The 15,146-nt window shown below is 44.1% G+C and overlaps 1 protein-coding gene across 6 annotated transcripts in view; it reads right to left on the reverse strand.

Annotated features, from left to right (window-relative positions):
* Window positions 1-9,134: 9,134 nt before the first annotated feature.
* Window positions 9,135-15,146, reverse strand: part of LOC136568552 (protein FAM219A-like) — a 279,252-nt gene continuing 273,240 nt past the window's right edge. For 5 of the 6 annotated variants that reach the window (XM_066568571.1, XM_066568568.1, XM_066568572.1 and 2 more), the window contains one exon: window positions 9,135-14,502. In XM_066568571.1, coding sequence (XP_066424668.1) covers window positions 14,344-14,502 — 159 coding nt within the window. In that variant the 3' untranslated portion in view covers window positions 9,135-14,343. The remainder of the gene's footprint in view (window positions 14,503-15,146) is intronic. The other variant, XM_066568570.1, reaches the window with a different exon arrangement.

Here is a 15,146-nt window from a genome sequence, read left to right on the forward strand (position 1 = left end):
ACTCTCCTCTCTTTTTCTGTTCAAACTTTTCATGGGATCACAGTTACTTTAATATTTGCTTACTTTATTATGGAGGCCTTTACTTGATATGAATTTGAACATTTTCTCTATAGTTTCATGCGATATAAGGAAAAAGAGTATTTTCTCTATGGTTTATAGGAGGATTTCAGCTTTAAAAACAAGGTATCTCCTCACTTTTCTTATTTGGGACTTAACTTTTTCCCTACTGACTTTGAAGTCTTCATGTTGTTCCTTTATATGCTTGTATCTTGTTCCTTTCTCTCACTCAATCCTCCCTCAGAGGATTGAAGCACTGAAAGAGTTAACATTGTTTTGTATATAATTATAACTGTAGTCTTAGAGACTACCTCTATCCAAAGCAATGGTGATTGGTCTTGGTCCCAGGCTTTTAATCAGTATACTGGATCCATGGGAGAACCTTCTGAGAAAAATTTAAACCTATCCACTGTAGTAATCCACGGGAATCAGGTATATGAGGAGCAGGAGTGGCAGGAACGAGAGCTGTGCAAGGAATCAGAGGAGAAGAAATCAAGGTAGGGTGCCGGGTCGACAATGAGACAGCTCATGAGAGACCAGATGCAAATTAGTGTCTCAACCTCTCCTGTATACAGACACCAGGAAGTTTGTAATAGCTCAAGTGAATCAGACTGTTGGTGTAATTTCACCTTAATACAGCCTTGTATTAAGAAGTGACTTGCCTTTAGGCTCATGATGCTATTGGGCTCTCATTTAAATTTAAAATAGATACTACACTTTTACAAAGGCAGGACCTTATACAACCCACACCAGTACTCAAGCAGTTCAGACCCAACCCAAACTTGACCCTAAAGTGTATGAAATAAGCTCCTACATAGTGAGGAATATGGGTGAATCTCGGGTTGCTGTTGATAATTGCTGCCCCGAGATGCATAGGATGTCTCTGCTTCGGCCTGCGCAACTGAAGAACGAGTCTGGACTCTTCACTTTTCAGTCTTGAGGTTGTTTATTAATTCTTATCTATAAAATTTTCTTTCTGCCCAGCTGAGGTCTGTTCAGCAAGGCAGCCACAGGCACTCTGACTACCCCCAAGGCAGTGTTGTCCTTTTATACTACAAACTACATAAATCATATTTACACTTAATTCCCAATACCTATCACCTATGTTAGACAGTGCGCTTCTACTCTAAACCAATCCCAAAGTGCCAACATCACAGCAGAAAATGGAGAACAAGAAGAAGAAGAAAGAAAGGCTAGACACGCCCAGATTCCTCCATCTTGTCCCCATAACCCCCATACCAAAAATCCTAAAATCTCCATTTTCACCCTGTGATCATTTTGTTATTACACTATTCAAACCTGTGTGACTTTCACATCCTCATACAAAGTTGGTAACTCGCTCCAAGGGTCAAAATCAAATCCCCAGGTGTTCTGGGCAGAATGCCAGGGTCTCCGAGGCCCCTGACGGGGTCCTCGGCAACTCTGGACACCCAGAGGAATGTACTGAATTCCGACAGGTGAACAACAACTGTTGTTCAATCCAGAGTGGTCTCTCAAACGTGTTGAGTTGCTAATGCAAATTAACATCTCAAAAATCCAACCAGTCCACTCCTCTTTCCTAAGAACATCCTTCAAGAGCTGGACAACGTAGTTACAAAGACAAGTATTCTTCAGGAGCAGAATAAGAAAAGATCTAACTGGAATATTAAAGACAGAATTGGGAGTTTTAAATGGAATTAACTCAGAAATACTGATAAATAAGCCGGCCACTACAGCAGGTGATCTAGCAAAATAGAAGCAGCCTTTACAGTCATCTCTATTGGCATTAGGAACTAGCCAGTGGCAGATTTCAAAAGTACTGCCAAAGTGGGAAAAGGCCGGGGACCAAGACCACAAGTTAATAGTTGAAGCGCTTAGTACAGTTCAAGATGTGTCTTTAGCTTTCAGTTGTATACAAGCACAGTTATGGATGCAGGCAACAGACGCTTTGATCATATGGGAAGGGGGTGAAGGTAATTTTCCATCTGAAATTCAGAAGATTGTCTGGAATAATGTGATTGATTTTGAAAGGAAGTTTCAATCCTGATGGACTATGGTAAATTTCACCTATGATCCTGCTCTAATGTGGCCACTGCCTTTGTGCTTACTGTACATAATGCCACTGTTTACGTTATCCACCCCATCATTGCACTAGGATTAAATAATGAAAAAACAGCCCTCTTGTCAGAACCCAGGACATCCCTATGGCTGTCCTGAATGGCCAAGACCCCTGCCAGGGGGCTCAGAGACCCTGGCACAGACCCCAAGATGCCTGTGGTTTTGATTATGACCCGTGGAGCAAGTTACCAACCTTAGATGAAGATCTGCAAGCCAAGACAAATTAAGTAGAATGATAGTGAATTTATCACGGGGTGAAAAAGTAGATTTTCAGGGTTTTTAGAATGGGGGTTCAGGCAGCAAGATGGAGGAATCTGGGCATGTCCAGCCTTTCTCCTTCTTCTTCTTGGCCTCCATCTTCTGCTGTGATGTTGGCACTTTTAGATTGGTTTAGAGTAGAAGCTCACTGTCTAACATAGGTGATAGGTATTGGAAAGTAATTGTAAACATTTTATATGTAGTTTTTAGTATAAAGACATAACACCGCCCCAGGGGCAGGCAGAGTGCCCTGGACTGTCTTGCTGAGCAGACCTCGGCTGGACAGGAGAAAAAAAATTTATAGATAAGATGCAATAAACAGCCTTGAGACCGAGAACTGAAGAGCTCTGACTCCTTCTTGAATGGCCAGGCTGGGAAAAGAAACTTTTTAATGTTTCTCAGGGTTGCTCTGATCAGCTAGAGACCCTGAGAGCTCTACCCTTCAGAACATAGGGTGTGGGCAGGAAAGGTGAATGAAAAGTGGCAAACAGTAAACTTAGAATCTTGTGTTACTAGGGAATAACTAGGATTCATTTGTTAAAGCAATACTATTAATGCTCAAGATGTGTGTCTTGACACCAAACAAAGTATTTGCTACTTCGAGATTCATCCAGTCACTGATCAGAAGACTGTGCTTGTATATACTGGTAAAGGTTGTGTATGCTTGAGAACTGCTTGTGCTATTGTAACAATTGATAACAACGATGTTATTTTGTCTAGTAGAAATCATTCTAATTTTTGTATTCGTAATTTTGGCAAGATTATCGGGTGTGATTTTTTGTACTTGGCCCCAGTGACACCCCACCAGCTGATTACAACCAATTACACAATGTAACACAGACTATCACCTACTCCTATTGCAATGGACCTCACATTAGTAAAACAATTAATTAAACACCAAGACCTACTGGACATCTTGAAGAAAATCCAAGAAAGCAGAGAGAAAACCCTAATTACTGTTGGCATGATACAAAAGAAATAACCAGAATTCTTCAAAGAATAAAACAAAATGCAGAACATCACTGGTGGGATGTAATCTTTGGGTGGTCACCAACTGCAAATGGGATCTTTAATAAGTTGTGTCATCGCACTGTAGTTTTGTTAATATTAGTTGGAGTAAGTTTAGGGTTATCCTTTATATGGCTAATTTGGAATTGGAGAATACTACAGCAAGTAGCTGTGTTAACCTCCTTATCCAACGTACATGGTAAAGTACCAAGGCACACTTATTGTCATAGGAATTTGCATTAAGTAAAATAATTTACTTATTCCTTCTAGGAAAGGAGGGAAATGAGACAGAGTGGAAATTTTCCAGGGTAGTAATCCATTTTGATTTAGGTGAAATGTACATCTTTGAGTTAAGTCTGTAGCTTGCAAACATAGCTGTTTAGTCTGGCCGCCCGTTCTCTCAGAAAGCCTATGCTCGAAGAAACTGCTTCAGCCGAAGGGCAGAGATAAGAGGGGGGCCCCTTTTGAACTCTGAAACAGACAGAGAGGCTGCTGTGGGAAAGCAGGGTCAAAATGATCCAGGAATTCTTTCTGATAAAGAGGAATTAGCGGCAAATGTTACACGAAATCAGTAAAATGAATATGTATAAACCTACTGTGAAATTGCATGCATATGTATTTGAGAGGGAGATAAAAAAGGATCTGGAGTTCCCAGAGGCAAGTCATTTTAAGGGGAACCATTCCCACATGCATCCAGCACTGTAATAAACAAACCAGCTTTACAACTTTCACAAAAGTTGTGGAGTTTGTTTGCTTCCTCAAATCACAGGTCCTCATTTCATAAAGCTCAAAAATCCATTTATTACCCCCGGGGGAGGAGGGGCAGGATAGCGACGAAAGACAAGGCAAAGGCAGGGTTGTGGGTTTTTTACAGGGTATCGAAGGGGTGGAGTTAGGGTTCGGGTTAAGGGAGTAGTTATTAGCAACACAAGAAGGGTAAGATCAAATTCCTGCCTCTTAGGAACAAGGGCATTCCACAACTCCCTCGTTTTTAAACTGAACAATGCATGCTGAATAACTTATTATAAGGGGATTCTCGGGAATATGACTTAATAGTTTACAAAACCAAAATGAATATTATCAAGCTAAATTAACAAGGAATAGAAAAGTATTTGTGACTTAATTATAAAGGATAAAGTAACAGAAATTATGATACTTGATTAAATGAATACATTTTTACTTAATGAGTTAACAGTTAAATATCCTCTGGCTTTTGGTCTTCTCACCACAAGGGGTGCAGTTCTTTGATATCCTGTTCACAAGGGGCACAGTCCTTAGTGTTGGGTCTCAGCTTTGGTACAGGTGTTATGGGTGTTGTCATCTTGAATGATGATGGCTGCAAAGTGAGGGAAGCGGCAAGGGCCCTGGGCATAGGGCTTGGAGTGGGGCCAGCACTGGGGGGGCAGTTGTGAGGCCGGCTGACTTCTTCATGGGGCGAGCAGCCCCTGAGGAGGGGCCAGCTGCAGCGGTGTGGCAGGAAGAGGGAGGAGGTAGGTAGGGGGGAAGGGGAGGTTCGCAACCAGAAAAGAAGGACTTAGGCGGGAAAAAGAGGAATCTTAAACAGCGTGGTAAGTGCCATTTTTAGAAAGAGGGCCCTGGACGGCGCGGCCATCACCATTTCGGGTAGGGAACAGGGGATATGGAAAGACAGGGGGTGAAGGAAGACACAGAATGGCGAGAGGACAGTAGCGTTCCTGTGTCACTTCTGGACGGATTCCATCCCTTGTCTGCCTTCAGGGAAAGGGGGATAGGGTGGCGGAGAGAGACACAGCGTGACGGAGAGACGGTAGCAACTCCATGCCGTCCCGGCAGTTTTCCCTCCTTGCCGCACTCTTAGGAACAAAAGAGTAACGAAATATATGGGAAGCTTCACAGAAACTGAAAAACGTGGGGGTTCACAGGAGGGGGGACCACTGATCTATGGCATTGACATGCTGTATGCAATTGTCTATAATAATCTATAAGTACCTTCCAGGGCTTTTACCATCCATAAGCTGCAGCAGACATGTCGGGAAAGTTGACAAGAGTCTGTGGAATGGTCCTTTTTGCAGGCAGACTAGCTTCTGGTCCTTTTTGCAGGCAGACTAGCTGCTTGTAGTTCTTAAAGACTGCCTCCCATGAAAAATGAAAAAACTTAAACCGTTCATAAACGTCTCGCTGAGTGATGGTAGATCTCAGTTCCATCGCCCGGTCCCGGTAAGCTGGTGCCCTTACTGGGAATTCCCCTCTCTGTAAGCTTTTTACCCCATGTTCCTTTTAAGATAGGGATCCCGCAAGGTGTAGTTCAGCAGGTGACTTACGGGGTGCTGGTCGTGTTGTCCTAACTGGCTGCCCACATTCTCCATTTGTTGCAGTGCTATGCAACTGAGTTCATCATGTCCAAGGAGAGTGCAGCTGCTGTCCCCGCTTCCCCTGCTGTTTCGGCAGCGGGGATTCCCTTCCCCCCGCAGCCCTGGGTCTCCTTCCCACATCCCTGCGTCTCCCCACTCCCGTGGCTCCGGGTGTCCCCCCTACCCCAGCTCCAGGTGTCCCCCCGGTGGTAGCAGCCTCCGCCCCTTTCTACCGGCTGTCCCGGCAGTGGGGATTTCCTTTCTCCCCATCCCCTGCGGGACCCCCACTCCGGGTCCTTCTCCTCCCCCGTCGGCTTTCCCCCCACCTCCGCTGGGTCCCACGGTTGCTCCCCTGGGTCCGCCCCCACACCCTACTGGGAGGGAAGCTAATCAGAAAAAGCCCTCCTATTTACACACCGAAGGCTCCAAGCATGAAGTGTACCCTGGCTGGGGCTCTAGTACTGATTCTAGAACATCTGTCTTTACCTCAGATAACAGTCAGACAGCGAATTTGAGGATCCCTGGGTTCAAATCAAAAGAGAAGCAACTTTGGATAAGAACTGGGAGTTCGCTGGAAAATTAAATGTCCTTGCCGCCCCAGTTAGATACAAAAGGGGGTTCCCCCCAAAATGAAAAACTATTCCTTATAATGAGCTCAGAGAAATCTGCAGAATTTCCAAAGATTTTGGCCACTCTTCCCCATATTTCAAAAATCTCATACAAGTAACGTTCTCAACTCATGTGCTTGTCCCCTATGATCTCCGGCATGTTATGTCCCTCCTCCTATCACCTACAGAGCTACTTCTGTGGGAATCAATTTGGAAAAAACAATTAAAAACGTTAGTACAAAATTACCAATTGGAGGTTAGCCAAGCTTATCTCACTGTAGAGCATCTGAGTGGGGAGGGAAAATATGAAAATCCACAAGCACAAGCCTGAAATTTATCCAAAGCTGTTTTAGAGGATATTAAAAATGCTGCCCAGAATGTTTTATTCAAAACACCTGATGTTACTACCCCACAACTAAGTTTTGCTGACATTTGTCAAAGCACTGATGAAACATATATTAAATTCATTGACAGATTAAAAGATACTATTGATAAGCAGGTCGATTGCCCAAGGGCTAAAGAAGAGCGGCTCAATAAACTAGCAGTATCCAATGCAAATGAAAATTGCAAAAAAATCATAAGGGCACTCCCTCCAGACCCTGAACCCACCATTCATCAAATGGTGGAAACCTGTTCCCGCCTCACAACCACTGAACATATAGTAGCCATGGCAGCCAGCAAAGGAGTAGCTGAAGCCTTTGTAGCACAAAACAAACAAAATATGCAATGCTGTAAGTGTAATGAACTTGGTCACCTCAAGGTGGAATGTGATAAGGACTTTGTGCAGAGAAACCCTTCCACTGGTTGTCCCTCTGCAGCATGCTTAGACTGTAAAGAACATTTTAAACACTGTCCGCAGTTTCAGTATCACTAGCAGATCCAGCATCAGCCCTCTCAACAGCAGCACCAGGGAAACTTCCCGCGGAGAGCAGGGCGGCCCTGTGCGATGACATGAAATGCCAAGCCGTTCTGTACCCCTTTCCCCACCATCCCGGAAAGCCCGAGGACCAAGAGACTGTCTGTGATGATGAGGAAGAGATCCAACTCTCCGAAGTCTACCAATACATTCAGGCAGGGACACGATGCACGCTGGTGAGCACCCTTTCCATCCAGATTGAGGATATGAAGATCTACAAAATTCCAACAGGTAAATTTGGACCCTCTGATGGACCAAGGGACATTTTAATCATAGGGGACTCTAGTATTGGACCAGACCATTTGCAAGTACTACCAGAAGTCCAAACTGTGGGACCAAGGGAGGAAATTACTGTGACTGTCTCATGTGTACACCCACCTTGGTAATTGTCTAAGGGTATACCCAGTGCCCAAGCTTTCCTCTTGCCCACCTGGACTGACATTTTGCCAGAAAACCCTACAGTCTCACAGGCTGAGACTGTGGGCTCAGACAGACCTATTATAGAGTGCAGTTTGTTTAACAAAGGGGACAAAGTTTATCTTCCAGGTGTAGCAGACACCAGAGCGGATGTGACCATCATTTCCCGCTCTGAGTGGCGACAGGGTTGGGAACTAGTGCCAGCCAATGGAGTAATTTCTGGGATTGGAGGAGCTGCCACCTCTATGTGAAGCAAACAAACAATCCTTATCCAAGTGTAGCTATGATATTTTCTGAAAAATCCCTTTTCAGGATTTTTCTCCTGAGAAGCTGAGAGGCCTCAGAAACAAAATGTAAACAATAATTATCTGCTGCTGTGGAATGCAACAGGTGCATCTTTGATTGTTCTCATGTGGTTGTTTCTAATTAATGGCCAATCACAGTCCAGCTGTCTTGGACTGTCTGGTCAGTCACAAGATTTTATTATCATTCCATTGCTTGCTATTCCTTGCTAGCCTTCTGATTAAATCCTTTCTTCTATACTTTTAGCATAGTTTTAATATATCATTTTCTCTTAATATATATATATATTAAAATAATAAATCAGCCTTCTGAAACATGGAGTCAGATTCTCATCTCTTCCCATGTCGGGATTGCCAGCAAACTTCCACATCCAAGGACCTGAGGGTCAGGTAGCCACAGTAAGACGTTTCGTAGTAAGGGCACCCATCACCTTATCGGGTAGAGACCTATTGTCCCAATGGGGAGCAAGGCTAGAAATCCCCTCACCTTATTTGTAGGAAAGGGGGGAATGAAACAGAGCGGAAATTTTCCAGGGTAGAAATCCATTTTGGATTTAAGTGAAATGTGCCGTTTTGAATTATTAAGTCTGTAGCTTGCTAGCATAAGTGAACCTGTTTAGTCTGCAAGCTTCGCTGTGCTCACAAAAACTGCCTCAGCTGAGGAAAAAGGAATGCAATTTCCAAGCTGAAGAGATAAGAAGGGCCCCTTGAACTTTGAATCAAAGACAAAAGCCTAAAGCTGAGGCTGCAAGAGACCAAGAGAGGGACAAGATGACCAGAGAGTTCTCTCTGTACAAGGACTGATAAGGACTAATTGCAAGTTGTAACGTGAAACCAGTAAAATTAATATGCATGAACCTATTGTGAAACTCTATGCATATGTACAACTAAGGGGGGATAAAAAAGGTTCAGGAATTCTCAGGGGTGAGTATGTCCTTTAGAGGGGTGTGATCCCCACATGTGTCCAGCCCTGTAATAAACATACCAGCTTTACAACTTTTACAAAGTTGTGGAGTTAGGTTTTTTTTCTGCAAATCATTTCCCCTGATTTCAGTATCCATGATTGCTTGGGTCTCAGACAAGATGGTGTGGTTCGTACCCACTCACCACTGTTCACTCCAATGACAGTCTGGCAGGCTGGTTTTCATATGTATGCTTTTTAATATTAATTCTGTTACACTATACACAACCAGTAACAATGATAAATACTGCAATGGAAATGTTAAAAAAATATATACATAGTTCGTGTTTTTGAAATCCCCCACTGTTTGAAATAAATTAAAGCATAAAATGGATGGTGGAAAAAAGAAAACCCAAAACAAACCACAACATGATTGATCTGTTTAATGCAGTACTCTACATGGATGGGAACAGAAGTACAGCAGTGTGCTACATGATCTGAACAGAAAAAAAGAAAGAAACACACCCCCTGCCCTATACAAGATGCAGATTGATGTTTCAAGAGTCAAAAATCTCCCAAACCTGGATAATAAAACCAATGGCCAAGTTAATGCAACATTAATGCACTCTGCATGTCAGATGATTTACAGGTTCCTTACATGAACTAAGGTCAAGCTACAACAAATTTATCTTCCTAATTAAAGGGTTATTCTGGTCAAACCCAATATTTAACTGTACTTTGCATTTGGATGTTTGAACAATGTTTCACTATGTGCAAGGACAACTGGGAATTAGTTTCCTGCTCTGAGATTTACACAAAGGTTGTGAGGTCTCCTCTCCTCCTGAAAGATATTTCCATTAAATACATCCAAAAAGGATCTTGCTTTTGGTGACCCCCAAATGCCTTCCACCATTGCCTCTCCTGAGGCACTAGACACCACATGGGGAAAGGAGACCTGGGAAGTATTTGGGTTGATTTTTATCCAAGCTAAGGGCATGAAATGCAAGTGCAGATTTGATCTGAACTCTGAGGAGTGCTGTCTGCCAGAAATGGCTATCTGGAGCCTGCTGAAAGCACTTTGCCAGCATGGGAGAAACCCAGCCTGTATCTAGGCTCTGGATAGAGATATGGTGTTTGCCATTAAGGTTGGTGTGAAGCTCCATACCTGTCTGGACAGTCAATTAACCCATTATTAATGCAGCCCAGAACTTGGCCACTGGAAGGTGGACAATAATCATAATACCAAAAAATCCCACTTTCTCTTAAAAAGGAAAAGAAAAGGGACAGTAGCTACTTCCTTCTGGTTTCTCCCAATGGATGCCAATCATTTGCCACCTATGCAAGATCAGCAGCACCAGATCTCACCATCATTGACAGAGTATATTCACAGTAAGGTTCATGTCTGTAAGGTGCTGCCAGGGGGAAAAGAAACTACTTGGGACATGGTTGGAGACTCCTGTACTGCCCTGCTAGAGTGCGTGGGGAGGAAGCTATGGTACATGAGGAAAGAAACCCAAGCAGAGTTACTAAAAATTTAGACTTCTGATGGCTAACAACTGTCTGGGCTGCCTTGGGATTGGGTGGGAGAGGGGAGTGCAGAACTGGGCTGAGTCACTTTGGGTGCAACTGCCCCTGATGCTCATCACTAGTGCATGAGGGAGGGGGAAGATGATTGCTGCTTTGAGAAAAGAGGAGTGGAAAGAGGACATCTGCAATATAACAAAGCTTGTGACTCTAGAACTATCCACTGGACATGGATATCAAAGTTTACCTGTGACAACTACCTATCTTTCTATGGTCACAACTGCTTTCCTTCCTTTCATGGTCTGATTCTTTTTCAGTTTGGAAAGCTGGGGCTGTTTGACATGATGGTCAGCACTGATTCTCCCATCCCAGTTCCCACAACACATGGTGACACAACTACAGTATGTACAATGAGGTCTGTAAGTCACATCTTAGGCACAGACCAACTGCATGCAAGTGGTGTCTGCTTTTAGAACCCTTCAGAAAGCTATTTAATGTTGGCTCATTTCCTTCTTTCTTAAACTGAAGGTACAATAACCCTTGTGGAAGGAGTAAAAATGGTTAAAAATGTGCAAAAAGGGGGAGAATAAATTTTTCTGAATTTTCTTCCCTGCAGACTTCATCCTTCATCTTTTTCTCTGCACAACTACAGCCCTACCAGTGCACTCTGCCCCAGCATGGTGGGGACACAGCTGACTGGCTTTCCAACTGTGCCTCTGCTGTGGGTTTCCAGTCCATTTCACATGGGCTTATAGGCCTGGGACCTGGTGCTTGGGTCCCAGATCTCCCAGAGTGCTGAGCCTGGGAGGATGAAAGCAGCTGGCTCACACCAAGGTTTTACTTTAGCCTAGCTAACCCTCAGCCCCACTGCCTTCAGGTGGATGAAAAGAAACCCCAGTCTGCTCTCTGTCTCAACCACCATCACAGATGCTGGATGTCCTGCTGGTTTGATGGTTGCCTTATATTTGTCTCAGGACAGAGGCAGCTACAAGCCAAACACAGCTGCTATCCCAGCTTTTCCGTGAAAAAAATTACCCCAGAAATCAGTGAGCTGGGGATGGAGATGAAGGTGATAAAAACCAGAAGGGATGTTGTGAAGAGAGCTTGTCCAATTTTTACAGCTATCTCAGTGGGTCTATATTACATGCCCCAAAAAGCTTCACATTTCCTATATCATGTGAACTTGAGGAAGGTGAGTAACAGATGGAGAAGGTGGAGTTACAGCTCTTTTTGGACCAGTGCAGAAGGAAGAATGCAGCCCAGGTAGACAGCAATTCTTCCTAGTGAACTCATCCAGGGCAGCTGGATGGGCAACTACAGAATGCTGCTCTGGGAGGACAAACATCTCGGCAGATAATAGCAGTTATCTCAGCATGGCCTTTTCTTTTCCTGGTGCTTACTCTGCTGGTTTCCAGTGACACATTTGAGACAGTCACATTTTAATGAGACTTCTTTTGCACCTTCCACTCCCCGATGCAACCCTACCACCTGTATCACCATTTGCTACTTGTAACGACTCCACAGTCCAGGCACAACTGGTGAGATGGGTTCCTTCCAGGAGCAAATCCATCTTTTACTGGAGCAGCTTTTTACAGAAAGAGAAAGGCTCAGTCACCACCAGTTTCTGCTGGCAACTGGGTCAGGAAAGCAATAGGAAGAGCTGCTATCCACAGGCATCAAGGAAAGATGCAACTTGTCCTGTTGCCCATGTTGCTCTACAACACTCAGAGTGCAACTGAGATAGTGAATGGTGATGGCAGGGAAGAGAGCATCGAATGGCTCCTTTGGGATATTCCCATGGCACTTTCATGCTCTTACTTTTAGCATCCATTTAATGATCTGAGGGTATAAACTGGCACTTTTGCCTGGGGTCTTCCTTTACTATTCTCCCTTAAAGCTCACACAGGGTATGGCCACTATTACCTAGAATGAAGTAGGCTTTATCACCTGGCTCCTGCTTGGCTCAGCAAGCACAGGCTACATGTGCCAATGTAAACAAACCCTGGCTTTGACCTCTACCACCCTTCAGAGCTGACTCTTCACATGACCCTATTTCCACTTCTCACGTTTCAAAAGAACTATCTGAATAAATGGGCAGTGCCACAGGGCAAACTTGGCTAGGTTGAGCCTAAGGGGAAGGCATGGAAAAGTGCTCATTTTAAGGTGCTTTTCACCTTTAGAACATGGCATCCTTGTCACTTCCTTTCAAGGATTTCCTATGTAAGGGATCCTTCCAAACCTTGAACCACGTCTCATTATACAAACCCACATCTGTGACAGAGCTGCACAAGCCCTGTAGCAGAAGAGTCAGCAACTCAGCATAAAGGAAGAGGTTGTGATTTGGGATTACCTACACAAGATTAATGCCAGACTGACCAGGTGCATGTTTCTCACAGGGGCTGGCATCTGTATTTCAAGTCCTTGTTGGACTCCTAAGTTCCTTAACTTCATTAGCAGTGGATGGTGCTGTTGTGCCACCAAATCTTTTTATGCATTCTTTCTGGCATCATGCAGATTGAGAAGTCAGTTGTGCAAGAGTCAGCTGCCAAATGTGTGAGAAACACATCCTTCCCAAACATCTGCTCCCAAAGTTCTTTAATCTCTTTACTAACCTCCACTCTGCAGCCTTCTGATGCATGTAAGCAACATCAGAAAATGGTAAAGAGAAGGAAAGCAGAATTATGCTGCTTTTCTTTGTAGTACTTTGAAAATACATGCAAAACTTCTACAGAATGCTTTTTGCATCTTACTTGCAGAACTATACTATCAATGGTGTCCACCACACACTTGGCAACATCCATGCAGATGGATGCAGAGTGGTGGTAGGATCTTGTGAAGGCAGCTTTCTCTCCTGTGCTGCAGAAAGGAATGGATGTCAAGAGGGAATGTGACTTGTCTGAGGTTAGAGCAAACGTAGTATGTGCCAACAGCAGTCTGACACCACCAACGACACCTTTCAGCATTAATAAATCTCTCCCATGGGCACAAAGAGATGCTGTGTCAAGACACTATCAACAGCCAAGCTCTGTGAAAATGTGCTTTCTTCAACTAGTTTTTCTGGCACTGACCTTCAGACTGAACTGTTCTAGTTCTGTCTTTTTTCTTAGCTGAACACACTTTAAGATTTCTGAAAGCACATGGGTCTCGCAGAAATGAAGTATTGGCTGAAGTCATTATACATGGCTGGTCTGAACTCAGGAGTATGGTATTCTTGGGCAAAGACTGAATCCCTGAACTGAAGAGCATAGATAGACTGCAGATTGAATCCAATGTGTTTGGTGATAATTTAATGTGGAGCTAAGGACAGAGTGCATTAGATATGTGACACAACAGCTCTAACTAGTATTGACTCACAGTGAAATGTCACCTATTTGTCCCTTTTACAAGTAAATGAATTGCATCATGCTAATCCTGACTAGCCTTGCCATAAGAAAGGATGCCCTCCTCTGTTCCTATTTCTGTGTCCCAGTTACAGTATAAGTATAGTTATGCAAATGTATCAGGTTTAGTGAATCAATTAAGAACTGATCTTCTCCAACAGGTAAAATCCTCTGACACCTCAGACTCACCCCTGATCTTGTAGATGGACTGGTTTCAGTGGGCAGCAGTAACTGCAGCTCCATCTCACCCTTCCCATTCTGGAATAGACACCTTACAAAACATCTCCAGTGCCTACACAAACCAAGGAGGTATCTCTGGACCCTTCTGCACTTGCTCTCCAGACCAGTCCATTCTGCCAGGCAGTGCCTGGCACTTTGATCAACTTGTCTTTTGTTTTATCATAGTTTAAAATAACTTATTAACCAATCATAAATTTTTGAGTTTCTTCTGGCTCCATGAACACAAAGAGGTGCATGTCCTACCATAGGAGGAAGCGATGACTTAAGTTTTATAGTGGAAAGCACTGAAAGCACTGCTGGCCTCACTACTGGATGTGACAGGCAGTGGAAGAGGTGGCTTGGCAACACATGCAGGTAGGGTTCACAGATTTAGGGGGAATTAGGTCGAGGTCCTCATCATCTGGGATCTCATCTAACCGGTACCCATCCTTTAGGAGCTGGATGTTCAAGTCTTGGTTGATCTGCTAGAGACAAACAGACAAACAGACAAACACTTGAGATTTCTTCCTTCTGATGGCTGGAAGAGGAAAGAAGTCCTTTATTCTGAAATATATTTCCCTATCATTAGCAGCTGTCCCATCAATGAAAGAGTTCCAGTTTTTGACCACAGGTGAGGGCTGCTGTTGGGGTTTTAGTTCTCCTACTGTTTTTTGTGGGTTTTTTTTCCCTCATACATGTTGCTAGGAGACAATAACGACTGGCTACTTAAAAGAGACAAAAGAAGGTGTCACAGCTCAGGGGAGGGGTGCAGCTGGCTACTCTCTCTTTACATGGGGTTTCTCGTGAACAGCAGAGATACTGCAAGATTTAGACTGGGTAAACGGCATTGGGTGCAGCCCCTAACTCTCTTGTGCTCTCAGCATTCGGAGGGGAGAGACGCTGCGGTCGATGTGGAGAGAATTCGTCACCACTGCGGGATTCAGTCTCCTGCTGCCTGTCTTCTACCGTGAGTGGAGCTCTGTTCGTAAGAGTAGCCGTTGTACTGGGACTTTTTCCTGCCCTGCTCAGAACTGGGTCTGCCGCTGCCCCGCCCCCGCCATTTCTTCTTCGTCACTGCTCCGAGCTTTCACTATACTATAGCCCCGCACTCCCTGCCTGCCGAGACGTC

Source organism: Molothrus aeneus, chromosome W, assembly GCF_037042795.1.
Source record: "Molothrus aeneus isolate 106 chromosome W, BPBGC_Maene_1.0, whole genome shotgun sequence".
NCBI classification, from domain to species: Eukaryota; Metazoa; Chordata; class Aves; order Passeriformes; family Icteridae; genus Molothrus; species Molothrus aeneus.